Source organism: Rutilus rutilus, assembly GCF_951802725.1.
Source record: "Rutilus rutilus genome assembly, chromosome: 5".
Classification (NCBI taxonomy): Eukaryota; Metazoa; Chordata; class Actinopteri; order Cypriniformes; family Leuciscidae; genus Rutilus; species Rutilus rutilus.
This window is the reverse complement of record NC_140213.1, coordinates 32,295,933-32,314,500: the sequence shown is the minus strand read 5'-3', so window position 1 is coordinate 32,314,500 and position 18,568 is coordinate 32,295,933. Positions and strand designations below refer to the sequence as shown.

The following is an 18,568-nucleotide window of genomic DNA, read 5'->3' as shown; positions in this document are numbered from 1 at the left end:
CTATTTCCACTAGTTTGACCCTTTCAGACCGGCTCTGTGGAACAGATGTGAATAGGTATTATTTTATTAAATAGGCAGGTATTATTATTGTATTGTGTGTAATGAGCCAATCACAGAGACGTGGAGGCACTGCTTCCTCTCACATGACTTTTTGTTTGTATTTTTCTGTTTGCACACATTCATGTCATGTATGGTCCTCTGTGGAACTCAAAAGGCGACATTTTGAAGAATGTCCAAATAATTATTTTGTGTTTCACAGAGGAAAGTCATACAGGCTTTCATTTGTAGGTGAGGTATCCATTTTTGTCCATACAAAAATGTTTGTAATTTGAGAGGTAAAGTTATTTAAATTATCCATTAAACATTCTTGTTGTCTTTTGCCTAAGACTTTTGCCTTCAAATTAAAAAATTTTTTTTTTTTATTATATGTTTGTTTTAATTATTAGTTTGATTAGTTAAGCAGGAAACTCGTAGCTAGAAAATCTCTCTAATGTTTCTTTTTAGCCAATCCCATCCTTTAAAGGGATAGTTCACTTTGAAATAAAATTTTGTTATGTTTTAGCTTACCTCAAGGGCATCCAAGATGTAGGTGTCTTTTTTTCCGCAGTAGTTTCAATTTTGATATTTTTTGGTCAAACCGTTCTTGTCTGTCAGTCATATAATGCAGGTCGATGGTCACTGTCTCAAAACACAAGCACAGAGTCCAAATTAAAACAATTCCCCATCGTCCAAATTAAACAATTCCCCATCGTAAGTACACATTGATGGCCTAAGACACGAAACGAGCGGTTTGTGTGAGAAAACGAACAGTATTTATATCGTTGTTATCTCTTGAACACAGCACACGTCCAAATGATCTGACGGCGTGGGCGGGTATAGATATTTAAATAGATGTCGTTTCGTGTCTTAGGCCATCAATGTGTACTTACGATGGCGAATTGTTTAATTTGAACGATGGGGAATTGTTTTAATTTGGACTCTGTGCTTGTGTTTGAGACAGTGACCATCGACCTGCATTATATGACTGACAGACAAGAACGGTTTGACCTAAAAATATCAAAATTGAAACTACTGCGGAAACAAAGACACCTACATCTTGGATGCCCTTGAGGTAAGCTAAAACATATCAAAAATTAATTTCAAAGTGAACTATCCCTTTAAGCATTATATACACAATATTTACACTCATGTTGTTTTCATTCTTACATAATAATGGTTTGTGTGACAAGTCATGAAAATATACAATGAAGTTTAAAGGGAGACTTTTGGGTAAAAGAAACCAGCAATTTGATTTTCTCTTTGATTTTTCTCTTTTGAAGACTCTGTCTTGTGGAAATGTTATAAAGTGCATTTAGAAATTTTATGTTATATGATATTAAACAATGGATTCAGAGTCAGAATGTTGCATCAACAGATTTTATAATGTATTTATTAAGACTTTTGTCTGTATGTCTCCAAAAAGCTAAAATTAAGTATTTTCTGTAGAGGACTGTGGAGCTTTATTCCATCTCTGTTTCTTCCGCATGGGGAAACTCGCCTGTTTTTGCTTTTATCCTTCTTTTGCATTATTCAACTTGCCTCACATATCTCTCTCCCTCTCTTTTTCTCTCATTCCCTCAGGCTAACTTGAAGAAGTTTATGGAATATGTTCAGCAAAGGAACGTTGAGAAGGTGTCAAAGTTTCTGGAGAAAGGGCTTGACCCAAACTTCCACGACCCAGAGACCGGAGGTAAGTGACCCCACTTTGACTCAAAAGTCCAGTTTTATTAACATCATCCAATTACCCAGTTGTGTGTTTGTGTGTGGTTTATGAGGACATAAATGTATGACAGGGGTATTATAACATTAAACACTTCCTGTGTCCTCTTAAACCAAATGGCTTAAAAAACATACAAAACCGTGTGTTGTTTTTTTAAAGGTGAAAATACCAAAAGTTTTCTATGATGGGTAGGTTTAGGGGTAGGGTTGGTGTCTGTGGAGAGTCTCAGTAAACCGTGTGTGTGTGTGTGTGTGTGTGTGTGTGTGTGTGTGTGTGTGTGTGTGTGTGTGTGTGTGTGTGTGTGTGTGTGTGTCTGAGCGTGCATGTTGACTTTGCTCAGTACTGTTAAATTGGTGCCATGACCCAATCCCTTAGTGTTTATCTCTTGGCTCTTGGGTCAGCCAACAGCTGAATTTAAACTGGATAGTGGATATCCATTTCAACTGTATTTCAGTAATTCTTCAGTTAGATGATCTTTTTTGGTCCCCTTGAAAGTTACTAGTAATACTCTTAAAAAATGTGAAACATTTTGTTTCAATTAATTTAATATTTATGTGTACATTTTAGATTTTTTAAATTACTGTCCCCAATATGGCTTTCAGTACTTTCATGGCAGACATAAAAACACTTAGTTCTTGGTTTTCATTAATATAAGAAGTAACAGGAAATAGTAATAAGAAATTGATTAATTATTATTATTGTTTTGCGTTTTGCTCAAATTTAATTAATTTTAGGTTAATTTACTGCTAGCTAACTTGTATTAACATTATTAAAACTACTCAACAAAAAAAAAGTCATTGGCATCACACATCATATGAAAAATGCCATCCATTTTGCAAAATCTACTTGAAGGTTGATCAAGACCAAGATCAGATCTTATTCCAGACATGTGAAAAATGTTTTAACATAAATAAAGTATGATTTGAAGATTCATTGTTCAAGTGATTAGAAGTGCCCCTAATTGAATAATTATTGTACATGTAGTCAGAAAAAAAAATTCAGTCAATAGTTTTGCCAGATTTTAAGCATTAAATGTCAGCTGGTGATCATCATGGTCTCATTGAAAACCTAAACATTGAGAAGTTAAATATTCTAATTTCAGTTTTCAATTAGAGTAAAGGAAATGTAAGAAAGAAAGAAAGAAAGAAAGAAAGAAAGATTGTTCTACTTGAATGACTATGGCGCAATCAAGTTTGACCTCTCCCAGTGCATGCTGGGAAGATAAGATCACCTTCTATGCAAATTCCCTCATACTTATTCAGATTTATTCATGCGTTTGTTTGGAACTGATTAGGACTGACCTCTGGCCACGTTGATGGACAGAAATGGAAGAGTTTGTGTTTGTATACACGCGTGTATTGTTACAGATAGAGCAGCCATGACCTCCAGGTTGTGCAGCATTTCAAAATCGGTGTAAAGCTATCTGGAGACAGAAGCAGAACAATTTGACCACAGTTCATCTATCCTTGAACTTTGAAAGAAAGGAAAAGACCGGAAGAGAAAGATGGTTGGCCCAAACCTGTCATTTTCTTTTGTGAAAAAAAAAAAAAGGGCCATTAAGTACCATTAAAAAAATATATATATATCTTGAAAGTCAAAGAGCAGCATGAACATTCTTTGAAATGTCTCCTTTAGTATTTCATAGGAGGAAAGTTACAACTAATGCATTTTTTTTTTAACCACTCATTTAAAATGGAGCACACATGCACCGAAAAAGTCAACAGTTGCTTCTGTGTTGGCAGAATGTCCGTTGACGATGGCGTCGCAGCTGGAAGGCTGTGCAGAGCTCATAAAGGTTCTGAAAAATGGAGGAGCTCACCTGGATTTCAGGACCAGAGACGGCATAACTGCCCTTCACAAAGCAGTCCGCACCAAGAACCACACGGCACTTATTGTGAGTAACACACACACACACAGACACACTCGTCCTGCCGACAGTGGGAGGGAACACAGGGTTCTCATACATACTTGAAAGAGAGATCAGAGGTGTATGTGTCTGTCCAGACATGAGTCATAGAGTGGCACAAAGATGAAAAGCGTTCATTGACACCAGGCTGTATAAAAGCTTGCTGTGTTTTATAATGATCAGCGCAGATCTTTTGCTGGAGTACACAACTGATGTGTCATCTGAAGTTCAACTGAAAGAGCCATATCAATGTTGTTTTTATACGTCAATGAGATATTGATCACAACACTAAGGATAGAGAGGCAACCAGGGATAGTTGTCACAACAGGAAGTCTTTCGAAGCTCAGACCTTACACAAACACAAACCTTTCACAAACTGTAAGGTTTCAATCACATCAGCAGTTTTTATATGTTGTATTCATAAAACTAATTCATAACCCCATTTTTATTGTCACATTTTATAAATTCAGACAGTAATAATTACATAATTACAATATTTGTTGGCCTAAACAATGTTTTATTTAGCTTGTTACATTCTTAATTTTTGCTGTTTCTGGAATCGTTTAGTGCTTCATAATTGTTTTACAGTTCAGTTTAATAAATATTATATATATTAGTTTTTGTTGTTGTTGACAAATACAGAAATGGACTTAAATGCACTTACCGCCTTTTTCCACCTTAGAAACATTGCTAAGCTACGTAATATGCTATCAGTTTCTGATGCAGAAAAGTTAGTTCATGCATTCATGACCTCGAGACTAGATTACTGTAATGCTTTATTAGCCGGTTGTCCTGCATCCTCAATTAACAAGCTACAGTTAGTCCAAAATGCCGCCGCTAGAGTTCTTACTAGATCAAGAAAACATGATCATATAACACCGATTTTATCATCACTGCATTGGTTACCTATAAAGTTCCGTATTAATTACAAGGTATTGCTACTGACTTACAGTATAAAGCCCTAAACGGCTTAGCTCCAGTCTATTTAACGGATCTTCTATCGCCCTATAATCTATCGCGCTCTTTAAGATCACTAAATTCAAGGCTTTTGGTCATACCTAGGATATCCAGAACCACCAAAGGAGGGAGAGCATTTTCACATTTAGCTCCAAAACTCTGGAATAGCCTTCCTGATACTGTTCGTTGCTCAGACTCGCTCTCCCAGTTTAAAACTAGATTAAAGTCGCATCTCTTCAGCCAGGCATTCATATAATATTTTTAATCTTACAGTTCAAATTACAATCCGGCCTCTAGTTAATAAACGCCAGAGGAGAACTGGCCCCCGACTGAGCCTGGGTTCTCCCAAGGTTTTTTTTTCTCCATTGGGTCACCTGATGGAGTTTTAGGACACTATTAGGTCACTTGATGGAGTTTTTCGGTTCCTTGCCACTGTTGCCTTTGGCTTGCTCAGTTGGGGATATTCTGGGGATATCTAATTTGATTTTATCAATAAATTCCACTAGAAACAAACCTTGTTGTATTATTTTAATTTAATACTGTGAAGCTGCTTTGATACAATCTGTATTGTGAAAAGCGCTATACAAATATACTTGACTTGACTTGAGTTGACTTACCCTGAGATAAATTCACTGAAGTAAAACTTGTGACAACTAGCCCCGTTATCACCCCCCGTTTAAATCAGTTCGTCAACCATCATTCTTTTCCTCCAGATTTATGTCAGACATGTAGATGCTGTTAAGCTTTACGCTAAACCTCACCCTTTTCCACATTGTTGTTCATTAATTTTACTGTTTGAATGTAATCTTATTTCCGTTAATGAAAACTATGATGAAAAATTTACGTTGACAACCTTTTTTTCCCATTACTAAGACAAGATGATGACGGGACGACATCAACGCCATTAAACAATAACTGACTATATCAACATGCAATATCATTGACGAAACAAGACGAGACCAACATGTACTTTACCAAAATCAATCTTTATTTTTATCGAGAAAAAAAAAAGAGGAGACAAAATATTACAGACTTTTTTTTTTAATAAGCCTCCACGAGCCTTCATGTTTATGGTCGCCAGATGTCAAAAGTTTAAATTGCCCAATCAGAGTTGCCCGGTGTTTTGCTTAATCTTCGCAATCTGGCAACCATGCGCACCCGCTTTCTCTACGCTGCGGAAAAAGTGCTGACAAACATGTAAGCTGGATTTTAACAAGCTGCATTGCGATATTCTGCTAAATTGAAAAGGCAATAGAGCCAGTCTGTGCTACTAAATCTGTAAGCGAACCTTCTGATCTAGTGAACTGTAATACATAGAAATCCAATAAACACAATTTGGAATTACTATAGGAATTTCACTACTTTTGAGAGAGAGTGTTAATTTATATGATAAATATAAAAAATCAGGAAACTAGATGAGGTCAAATTAACCTTGATTTGTGCTCACTTGAAAGTGCAGGAATTCTGATGAAATGTAAAAACTATTTGCAACTATTTGAATGAGTCTTGGATGACTTGTCACAGCTAATAAATGGGCTTGGCTTTTAAGTCATCGGTAATGAGGGGCTGTGGTGCAGTCCTGTCTCCGCAGTCCGTTCACTGAACGCCTAATGCATACTGCATCACAGAACTGGTTGGAGCTAGCAGTAAATCTGCAAGGATAAGCGGCAAAGTGCATCAGTCTTTGCTGATATTCGAAAGTCTTACTTGACTGGCAAGGTTATTGGTTGAAACCCGACAAGGGGGGATCCATGAACTTTTGCATTCATGCCCTTGAGCAAGGCACTTTAAGATATGCTGTATGTGAATTGTATTTATTTATTTTTTATGGAATAGAATGCAGAAAACGGCCCTAATACTTGACAGATATCACTGGAGTTGTCTCAGAGACAGCCTGAGGTGCTGTAAAAAGTAAAAAAGAATTTGACTGTGGAGGGATGCTGCCAGACAGGGACAAAACTTTGAGGCAATGTCTGTCTGTCAATTTTTGTGTGATCACGTTCGCCAACATCGGGTTTGCTGACTTGTCTTTTAAGGGCAGGATTTTGGAGAAATGAGGCAGGGAAATGAATTGGCTATAGTCAGTCATAAAAAAGAGAAATGAGCATAATTTGTGTGTGCAGACGCTGCTGGACTTGGGAGCCTCTCCGGATTACAAGGACAGTCGTGGCCTGACTCCTCTGTATCACAGCTCTATGGTGGGGGGCGACCCGTACTGCTGCGAGCTCCTGCTGCATGATCACGCTCAGGTGGGCTGCATGGACGAGAACGGCTGGCAGGAGATTCACCAGGTAACACACTTCTTGTACCGTTTATAATTCAAAACCCCCTTTCAAAGTTAATGTCTAAGCTGCAAAAATGTGTCATTCAGAAATCGTCATGGGATTGACATCACAACCACATTCACCATCCACATTTACATATACACTAGTGTTCAAATGTTTGGGGACAGTAAGATTTATAGTGTTTTTTTTTTTTTTATGTAACTTTTATTCAACAAGGATGCAATAAATTGATCGAAAGAGACAGTAAAGATTATTTTAATCTACTGTGACAAAATATTTCTATTTCAAATAAACGCTGCTCTTTTGAACTTTGTTCATCCTGAAAAAAAATGTATCATGATTTACACAAAAATATTAAGCATAAATATTAAACTGTTTTCAACTTTCTTGAGGACCAAATCAGTGTAACACTAGGGGACTGAAAATTTGAATATTAAAATAGAAATTGTAATAATTTTTCACAATATTATCCTATTTACGGCATTTTTTTATCAAATAAATGCAGTTTTGGTGAGCATAAGAGACTTCTTTAAGAAAAGAGTCTTTCTGAGCCCAAACTTTTGAACGATCGTGTAAATCCCTGTTCATTATTTAGCTGCTTGTTTGTGTTGATGAATAAGAGAGGCTATGTTCACACACTGTACATTTCTTAGACTGACAGCCACATTTTACAGGTGTGAGTCTCGAAATGTTCTGTCCAACAGCAACTTAGAGTAGCGTCTCGAATACTGTCTGGAGTCAAGCCCGTATTGTCTTACCATTAACCATAGTGACAGTGACAAAAGTAATATCAAAGATGGCTACGTCCATAAAGCTAAAAAGTCCAATCTAGCTGCAAGTTCATCCGTCAAATAAATTAACCGACAACAGTGTTTATATCTGGGTCGAGAGCGGACAGTAACTGGATCTAAAACTCTCATATCTCCGTCACGGTAAGTGACCGAAACCACACATGAATACATATGTCATGATTCTGCCTTCTTGTCTCTGATTTTCCCTGGTCTTGAGGCAGGATCATGACAGGCCCATGTTTTGTGTGTAAGCACATGGCCATTTGTTTGGCTGTGTGCTTGCGTTGTCTCGTCATGTAACCCCGCCCCCTTGTTATCTCATCTTGTTATCATTATTGTATCATCGCCGTCACCTGTTTCCCTCATTAGTTTCTCCCTATTTAATCCCCTTGTGTTTGCTGTCTTGTGTCGGTTCATTGCCATACTTTATGTGATTCTCAGTGTGTGTAAACCTTCCTGTGAGTACCCTGTGAAGAACTCTGTCTTGTAAAGTCCTGATCTTGTAGCTGTTGTTAGTTTATTGTCTAGTTATCAGTTTAATCTTAGTCTAGTGTTGTTTGTCTTTGTTTTTGCCCACCAGCCTTGTTTTGCCCCATCGTGGGTTTTGTTTTCCCTGTTTTGTCTTAATAAATCTGTGTGTATTGCATACTGTCTGCGATTGGGTTCATCTCTCCTACAACCACATAACAGAATGAACCGAACAAAGCAGAACCCTGCAGACAGTTTGTCTTCCCCTGTTGATCAGCCTTTGGCTCTTCTGGAAGATTGGTGGCTCAGAGCCGTTTCTGACTCGAAGAGGGGCAAGCTCCCGTTTCCTCCTCAGGGAGAACTGCCATTGAGGGAGTATGCTCAAGTCGTAGAAAAGAGGAGGTTTTTCTTACCTGACGATCTCCTTAATCGTTACCTCATCGCGGGTCTCAATGATCCACCTCCACTGGCAGAGCGGGAGAAGCTGGTCCGCCGCTCGTTCCGGGATATGGTGCTCTGCTTATCACGGAGGTTATCGCAGGGTTCCTCCTTGTCGTCTTCCCCTGGTATGCTGCCCGGGATCCCGGAGGGTTGCATTCTCGCTGTTGCTTCGCTGGGGGACCAAGCTCACTCCTCTTCTACGCCCGAGACACCCACCGCGTCTGTCAGCCTCTGCGGAAAGCGAGGAAGACGCTTATCGTGGGAATCTGCCTCAGAGTCCTCTTCGACGGAGTCTACCCTTCCTGGGGTTGTCTTCCCAACTCCTGCTACAGACCCCACGGAGATTCTTCAACCGGTCCCTAGTCCAGCTACGGGTTCCGCTCCGCGACCAAGGAGAAAGAGGAGGAGAAGGGGAGCCTCTAGTTCTTCATCTCAGGCTGCCCCTTGCGCTGTTCCAGAGCCCGCTCCTGCAAGCGCTGTTCCAGAGCCCGCTCCTGCAAGCGCTGTTCCAGAGCCCGCTCCTGCAAGCGCTGTTCCAGAGCCCGCTCCTGCAAGCGCTGTTCCAGAGCCCGCTCCTGCAAGCGCTGTTCCAGAGCCCGCTCCTGCAAGCGCTGTTCCAGAGCCCGCTCCTGCAAGCGCTGTTCCAGAGCCCGCTCCTGCAAGCGCTGTTCCAGAGCCCGCTCCTGCAAGCGCTGTTCCAGAGCCCGCTCCTGCAAGCGCTGTTCCAGAGCCCGCTCCTGCAAGCGCTGTTCCAGAGCCCGCTCCTGCAAGCGCTGTTCCAGAGCCCGCTCCTGCAAGCGCTGTTCCAGAGCCCGCTCCTGCAAGCGCTGTTCCAGAGCCCGCTCCTGCAAGCGCTGTTCCAGAGCCCGCAGTCGTGTGTGCTGTAGAGAGAGCAGCGGCCGATTCAGCTGCTGAAGCTGTCTTGCGGTCGGTTTCTGCTTCTCAAAAGATGCCTGTCCTCGTTGTTGCCGATGCATTGTCACAATACTTAAAACGTCTTGTCCAAATCCTTGAAGTCCCCGCCATGTCTTGTCCTGAGTCTGTGAGCGCCGTACCCCAGTCGTCTGCCGAGAGCGCCGTACCCCAGTCGTCTGCCGAGAGCGCCGTACCCCAGTCAGCTGCCGAGAGCGCCGTACCCCAGTCAGCTGCAGCCAGTGTTGATCTGAGGCCAGCCACTCAGAGCGCTGTTCCTAAGTCAGCCACCGCTTGCACTGTTCCTGCTGATGTGTCCAGTCCTGTCCCAGCAGATGTGTCCAGTCCTGTCCCAGCAGATGTGTCCAGTCCTGTCCCAGCAGATGTGTCCAGTCCCGTCCCAGCAGATGTGTCCGGTCCCGTCCCAGCAGATGTGTCCGGTCCCGTCCCAGCAGATGTGTCCGGTCCCGTCCCAGCAGATGTGTCCGGTCCCGTCCCAGCAGATGTGTCCGGTCCCGTCCCAGCAGATGTGTCCAGTCCCGTCCCAGCAGATGTGTCCAGTCCCGTCCCAGCTGACAGGAGGATGTCTGTGTCCAGTCCTGTCCCTACTAATGTGTCCAGCCCTGTCCCAGCTGACTGGAGGATGTCTGTGTCCAGCCCTGTCCCAGCTAATGTGTCCAGCCCCGTACCAGCTGTCACCCGACCTCTGTTTGTTTCCCCGGACACCCCTGTCACCACTTCACCCCGGTCTGTTTCTCCTAAGACTGTTCCTCGTGTTTCCCCAACCAAGTCTGCCCGGACCCCTCGCCCTCAGCCATCATCCTGTCCACCCAAGACCACAGTCCCATCCACCCACCCTGGACATTCCCCCATGAACTCTGTGTTGTCTCCACCTCCTCTGCCTTGTCTGTTGTTTTTGATTTTTCACCCCAACCCTGCTATTGTTTATTCATGTTTGCCGTTGTTGGTTTTTGTCATGTTTTGTTGGTTTGTGTCCATGTCTCAGTCCGTCATGTCACGTGTTTAGTGTTCCCTTAGGGAGCGTCTGGAAGCCGCTCCTTAAGGGAGGGGTTCTGTCATGATTCTGCCTTCTTGTCTCTGATTTTCCCTGGTCTTGAGGCAGGATCATGACAGGCCCATGTTTTGTGTGTAAGCACATGGCCATTTGTTTGGCTGTGTGCTTGCGTTGTCTCGTCATGTAACCCCGCCCCCTTGTTATCTCATCTTGTTATCATTATTGTATCATCGCCGTCACCTGTTTCCCTCATTAGTTTCTCCCTATTTAATCCCCTTGTGTTTGCTGTCTTGTGTCGGTTCATTGCCATACTTTATGTGATTCTCAGTGTGTGTAAACCTTCCTGTGAGTACCCTGTGAAGAACTCTGTCTTGTAAAGTCCTGATCTTGTAGCTGTTGTTAGTTTATTGTCTAGTTATCAGTTTAATCTTAGTCTAGTGTTGTTTGTCTTTGTTTTTGCCCACCAGCCTTGTTTTGCCCCATCGTGGGTTTTGTTTTCCCTGTTTTGTCTTAATAAATCTGTGTGTATTGCATACTGTCTGCGATTGGGTTCATCTCTCCTACAACCACATAACATATGGTACACACTCATTTGATGTGATGAACAGTGATTTCACTCCTGTAAAAAAAGACTGTGTGTGAACATAACTGTATTAAGAACTCTAATACACGACTGACAACCGTATTCTGCTGCTGTGTGAATGTGGCCAGAGTGAACTATTTACATACAGAAGTCTTAAAAACATTCTGGGTCTTCTCAGGGTCAGAGAAAAGATGGAACATGAAAAACTAAATGACGGTTGTGTTTGGTGCAAATAATGTTGACGGACATTTCAAATGGACTTCAAGAGCAAAAAATACTACAATAAATGGAGCACACACACAGGTCACAATTGACTTGCAATCAGCTGACCCTGTGAATTACTGCAGGGTTATACAGTAGGAGATTGTGTTCCAGAGGCTTTTTCTCCATCTCTATCCATGTTCTGGAGGCTGGCCAGGCGCACACACTCACTTCTAAACTATTTCTCTCAGTTAGCTGCCCCTGGTGCATGACATTTGCATTCATGACATCTGACCTTTTCCGAAGCTTGAAAAGGGTGAGAGAGTGAATATCAGCGAGGGCCGTACATCCATACTTGTTTTAACCTCCACACAGGATCTAAAATTAATACTTGCCAAGTGCCAAACGTGAATGAAAATTGGCTTTGGCAAGTAAATAAGACTAATTTGCTCAACAGTTAGTTAATGACTTTATTAGAACTGTACCACTTTACTTATACTAACTTCATGCATAAAAAAAAAAAAAAATGTATATATATACAGTGCTATGCATAAGTTTAGACACCCATACTAAAGTTGACTAAAAAGAGGAATAAAAAATCATCTTTTGGAAACTGAACTTAATGCCTTAATTTAAAAAATTTGGAAAAATCCAACCTTTAAGGACACCAATTTTCTTTGTGAATGAATAATGCATCGTAAATAAATAAATGTTCTTCTTTAAAATACAGGGTGCATAAGTTTGGACACCCCTATGTTAAATTCCCATAGAGGCAGGCAGATTTTTATTTTTAAAGGCCAGTTACTTCATGGATCCAGGATACTATGCATCCTGATAAAGTTCCCTTGGCCTTTGGAATTAAAATAGCCCCACATCATCACATAGCCTTCACCATACCTAGAGATTGGCATGGTTTTATTTCAGTTAGCCTAATAGCTAGTTTGATTTGCATTGAGAGATGATCTTATGGAAAGTACCCCATGCCAATCTCTAGGTATGGTGAAGGCTATGTGATGATGTGGGGCTATTTTAATTCCAAAGGCCAAGGGAACTTTATCAGGATGCATAGTATCTTAAAAAAAAAAAAAAAAAAAAAAATACTTAAAAATAAAAATCTGCCTGCCTCTATGGGAATTTAACATAGGGGTGTCCAAACTTATGCACCCTGTATTTTAAGGAAGAACATTTATTTATTTACGATACATTATTCATTCACAAAGAAAATTGGTGTCCTTAAAGGTTGGATTTGTCCTAATTTTTTAAATTAAGGCATTAAGTTCAATTTCCAAAATATGATTTTTTTATTCCTCTTTTTAGTCAACTTTAGCATGGGTGTCTAAACTTATGCATAGCACTGTATATATATATATATTGTTTTTAGTGTTGATAATAATAATAATAGTTATTATAATAGTAATAATAGTAATATCTACAATAACGGCATGTATATTATTATTAATTATATTAGTATAAATAAAGTTATACAGCCCTAATATATAAATTATTAGTAGTAGTATTATATCAACATTAGCAGGACCCTATTGATGAATACAGTACTAATAAATAAATATATAATAATAATTGATTATATGATTATCGTTGTTGTTATATTAACATTAATACCAATATTTATATTAATTTTAATGAAGTTAGGACAAAAAAGAAATACAGTCCTAATAAATGTATAATTAACTGTTATTATTATTATTATAGTTGATTAGACTTTAAAATAATCCTTAAATTAGTCAATTATCAAATAATCACTAGTTGCAGCCCTGTTTGACATCAAAATTTAACTGCCAGTTCAATGAGTGTCCGCTTTCTGCCTTGTCCCATGTCTTCCATTTCTCTGGCTTTTCTTTTTCTTTTCTAAACGATTTTACAACCAACATGCTGTTTTGCTGCTTTGCAAGCAATGATATTTCTTTCAGGATATGCAAATCTAAAATTTCTTTTTGCCCTGTTTAGAGAGGAAAGATGAGAGCTTGCGGTCTCTTTTCTGTTTATGAAAAACAATCATTTTGCAGCCGCAGCTGAGAGCATCATGTCTGGAAACGGATGGATGGAGGCATAAATGCCCTGAGGGTGGACAGAGCTGCTGGGTCAGATAGGAGTGAGTGTGTGTGTGTGTGTAGGTGTATATATATATAAATATAAATACACACGCAGCTGTACCGCTGCTGCCGCTGTGAGTTTACAGTGTTTAACCCGAGGCTCATTCCCCAAATTAGATCAGGCCTAAAAATGTGACGGACATGCTGTTAAACTATGTTAGCTACACCTCACAAACACACACTGCCCTCAGGAGACTTGCCCTAAGTGTGCAGAAAGAGAGCAATAGTTGACAGGCCTGATTTGTGGGTGTGGGGAGGTGGGCACTTTTCTTATCGTAATATTTATTTTTCCACCACTCTCCCTTCTTTCTAATGTTCTCATCCATCTGTCTGACCTACAATTGTCATTTTCAAAGAGAACCTATGGCAACCCATGCAAATGCCAAGTGTGTGTGTCTCGATGAAGCTGCTCTTCACACACCGCTATAGTTTATATTTTAGTCATCCTTGCAAATCTATCAGTGTGTGTGTGAGTCTCTTTAATTAAATGGACGTGTATATTGTACATCACTGAATGAATGGCTAAATGTGAGTCCAAACGCATTCATTCCTGTCTCCTTCTGTCTGCCACTGTGCGTTGTCAATTATACTGTAGCTAACCGTCTATACAAACATACTGTGGAGCTAAAGCTAACATTAGCTCTGTTCAAAAACCTAGTAGGCTACACCATAGACATATAAAATACATTGAGGCCTCATTGGCCGCTTTAGACCGTTGCTGCGATACGTCAACGAGTCTGCCATATTGATCCGGGAAAGACCGCTCTATAATCAAATACAAGTAAACGAGGAGCTGCAGCTTTTTTGGACAAAAAGCACAATAAGATTTACACTTCTCAACCGATTTCAGCTGTTTATGATCTGTGATTAATCTCCAATTATTATTCATTGGAATTCATAAGGAATTGTGAAAACTCACGCTTGTCTAGCATTAATTGGTTAATTGTGGAAATGTCCCTAATGCAATATAATTTAATGGGCATGAAATGTGCACATCGTTTTTAATTGTTGAAATGGCTTTTTCTGTCTTCAATGCCGACATTTTAGCGTTTTCTCGTGTGCCTTTTAGCTTTTTCTCTTGAATCACATCATAGGATTTCGCAGGACAATTTCAAATAAATGTGAAGATAAACCGTATTTATCTGAAGCATTTGTCTTTACCTTTTCATTTTTATAATTGATTTCTATATGTGTTGCCTCTTAACCATATACTTGCACACAAATGTTTGTTTTATTATTCATACCACAACAATAAATGTATTTATAGAAATTTGATATCATAGTAAAAAAGATATATAAAAATAATAAATAATATAAATATAATATAATATAAATATAATAATGTAATTTAAAATTGTCTCTTCATTTCAGATGGACAGCATTATATTTAATTGTGTCTGGCAACTTGAAAATGTGTTTTATTGGGGTCTAAAAAAGTGAAACATTCAATTATCTATAATAAGTAGTCAGTACACTATAGTTATACAAATGAACTAAATGCATTTATTTCCATTCAGATGAGTCAGATGAACATCTTCGGAGAGGGTTGGCAACAACTAATGACATCAATTTAGCCAAGTGCAAGTTACTCCACAATTTTCCTATTATCAATGTAAAGCCGCTTTGGAACAATCTACATTGTTGAAAGCGCTATATAAATGAAGATGACTTGACTTGACTTGACTCCGGGAATGAAGGCAAATTATGAATTATTTCGATTTTAGAATTCATTTTTAGAATACTTTTCCATCAACCGGTTACAATTATAACACTTCGTGCTTGCTACGACAAAGAGGCATGAGCACTCAGATAAAAACAACTGCTACATGGATGAGAAGCATGGCGGAACGAGTGAAGGAGATGCGCTGAATGAAAATGCACATTCACTCTCTGATAGTAGATGGCACTTTTGGAACAGCAGAAATGCAGTTATTCCTGTAACCCCCATAAACAAAGCAGGCTGTGCTACTTTCTGTTTCTAAACAGCCATTCAGTCATTTCACATGTCATTTGATCAGTCACATTACATCCAGTTATGTATGTTAGATTTGAACTTTTACTAAGCACTATTACATGTTACATTATGTCATTATGTATATTTTTAGTATGGAGTACGGTTTTAGTTGAGAACTGTTTACATATTACATATAGCCTATACAAATACACGATACAATGTATTTTGAGAATGGGTTTGTTCTTTATGCGAGTACGGTATTCATTTTCATTTCTTCAGGACTTAAAAATGTCTTAAAGGGGTGGTTGATTATGATTTCACTTTTTTAACTTTAGTTGGTGTGTAATGTTGCTGTTTGAGCATAAACAACATCTGCAAAGTTACAACGCTCAAAGTTTAAAGCAAAGGGAGATATTTGCTTTTAAATAAATCGCTTTTTAAGGACTACAACAAACGGCTGGTAGGGACTACACGACATTCCTCCAGGGTTAGTGACATCACCAACCCTAAAATTGACATAAACCCCGCCCCCTGAACACGATTTATAGATTATCAAGACAGAATATGCTAATCAATGACTAGAAGATAACTACACATAAGCTACATAAATTCATCAACTAACCATTCAGAAACGTCCTGTTGCATTCTACATGTTGTCACTTCTTCTTGAGTCTCTCCATCATTGTCTGAATCCGGTTTGAACATAAAAGGCTAAAAGTTTTTGAAATTTTCACTGCATGTCTGTGTGAGGTAAAAGGACACAAGCTGTTGAAGCTCCGCCCTCTGTGCCGGGAGCAGCAGCTCATTTGCATTTAAAGGAACAGACACAAAACGGTGCGTTTTTGCTCACCCTCAAAAATGTACAATTTTAACATGCTATATAAAAATATATGTGGAGTATTTTGAGCTAAAACTTCACATACACTTTCTGGGGACATCAAAGACTTATTTTACATCTTGTGAAAAGGGCATTATACCACCCCTTTAAACGTAAATCTAAATTATATATATATATATTTTTTTTTTATGTGCAGCAACCTTGATTTCTTGCTTAGCAGTGATGGATTAGCCATATGGGCATCTGGACACCATGTCCAGAAGGTAACCATACAGTGCCGCATAAATGTTTTCAAACTGCAGGAGACGGCCAAAGACCTAGCTCCGATTGCGTGGCCAAAGATGAGCAAACACAGCAGTGAATGTTAATTGGCCCCTGTGCTGATACTCGCTGGATCTCACAGCTGGGGGGCCCAATGGAGTCTCTTGCATGTCCAGTCACTAATCCTGCCCTGCTCTATCTCTCTTTTCCGCTCTTTCTCAGGCAGACAGCTTTTAAGCAGTTTTTCTACGTCCCACACTCCATTAGTATGCAGAGAGGACACGTTTTGAATTATGGTGGAAAGAAAAGTGACATTGATAACACCAAACAATGGCAAACAGTTCTGCTCTTTTTCATTTCATAAACCGAGAACATCAGGATGTGAGAGTGTGTGTGTGCGTGAAAGAGAGAGGCAGCAGCTATTCGTTTAACATGATTTTAGTTCTGTGCAGGCTGCAAATTGACACAAAACGGAAACAAGCACTCAATACAAAGTTTTTTATGTGTATGTTTTGCCAGGCTTGCCGTCACGGACATGTGCAGCATCTTGAACACCTGCTGTTCTATGGAGCGGACATGAGCGCTCAGAACGCTTCTGGAAACACTGCCCTGCACGTGTGTGCTCTCTATAACCAGGTAACTCATTCAATCATACTGTATGCATTCCCTTAGCAACCGGTCAACACACACACATTCTTCAGGCTCAGATTCCTTTACCCACAAGCACACACTAAATCATTCTGCCTGAAATATCTGCACCCTTTTCAACCAGGTAAAACATGAGCATGCAGACGTTTGTACGCATATGTGGCTTTAGCAGTTTTTATTATGTATAATATGTTGTCAGTATCAGTTAATGAGCATAAAACAGCAAGGTCACAGATTGTTCATGCAGTCACAGAGAAATGCAAAGAGTGATCTAATCCTCAGGTGTGTATGTGTGTGTGTGTGTGCGTGTGTGTGTGTGTGTATGTGGTGGGCTCATGCATTTTAATTCAGCTCTTATTAAGTATTAATGGATGCTCCCACAACACACACATACCCACACAAATACAAAGAGAGTCCTTTAGGAACGCATGGAAACACATGGAGTCACAGAACTCACATCTTTATCTTTCCACCCTTCTCTCTCTCTCTCTCTCTCTCTCTCTCTCTCTCTCGAAACTGTTATTGCTATTGAATCTCACTGTTGTGTCTGTAAATTTGGTTTACAGTACATCTCAAATGTCTGATCCTTTAATATAGAGACTAGCAGATATATATTAGTTATACTGATAGGCTGAACTTTTGCTATTTTGAGTGTTTTTTTCTCCCTAAATTGATGATATGCAATGCTATAAATATAAAACATGCTATATATACACTACTGTTCAAAAGTTTGGGGTTGGTTATATGTTTAATGTTTTTGAACATTGGTTATGCTCACCAAGGCTGCATTTATTTAATCAAAAATACAGTAATAACAGTAATATTGTAAAATATGATTACAATTTGAAAATAACAGTTTTCTATTTGAATATTTCTTAAAATGTCATTTATCCTTGTGATGGTAAAGCTGAATTTTTAGCATCATTACTCTTCACTGTCTTCGGTCTTCAGTGTCATGTGATCCTTCTGAAATCATTCTAATATGCTGATTTGCTGCTAGTAGTTACAGTGACAAATTTGATCTAAATTATATTTTGTGTGTGTGTGCGTGTAAATGTTTGTGTGTGTTTTTCTATCCCGGTGGGGACTTCAACCTGAATTCACACAGGCTCATGGGTACTCATGCCACCGTGGGGACCTAAATTGAGGTTCTCTGAGGAAACAAGCTCATAAATCATACAGAATTAGTTTTTTTGAAAATGTAAAGTTTTCTGTGATGGGTAGGTTTAGGGTTGGGTGAGTGTAAGGGGACAGAATATACAGTTTGCACATTATAAAAACCATTACGTCTATGGAGAGTCCCCACAACGATAGAAAACCAGACGTGTGTGTGTGTGTGTGTGTGTGTGTGTGTGTGTGTGTGTGTGTGTGTGTGTGTGTGTGTGTGTGTGTGTGTGTGTGTGTGTGTGTGTGTGTGTGTGTGTGTGTGTGTGTG

General features: G+C 39.6%; 1 protein-coding gene across 2 annotated transcripts in view; it reads left to right on the top strand.

Annotated features, from left to right (window-relative positions):
• shank3a (SH3 and multiple ankyrin repeat domains 3a) overlaps window positions 1-18,568 on the top strand; it is a 329,586-nt gene that overhangs the window by 195,308 nt on the left and 115,710 nt on the right. For both annotated transcript variants that reach the window (XM_084408788.1, XM_084408789.1), the window contains 4 exons: window positions 1,621-1,729; window positions 3,502-3,653; window positions 6,746-6,913; window positions 17,005-17,121. In XM_084408788.1, coding sequence (XP_084264914.1) covers window positions 1,621-1,729; window positions 3,502-3,653; window positions 6,746-6,913; window positions 17,005-17,121 — 546 coding nt within the window. The remainder of the gene's footprint in view (window positions 1-1,620; window positions 1,730-3,501; window positions 3,654-6,745; window positions 6,914-17,004; window positions 17,122-18,568) is intronic.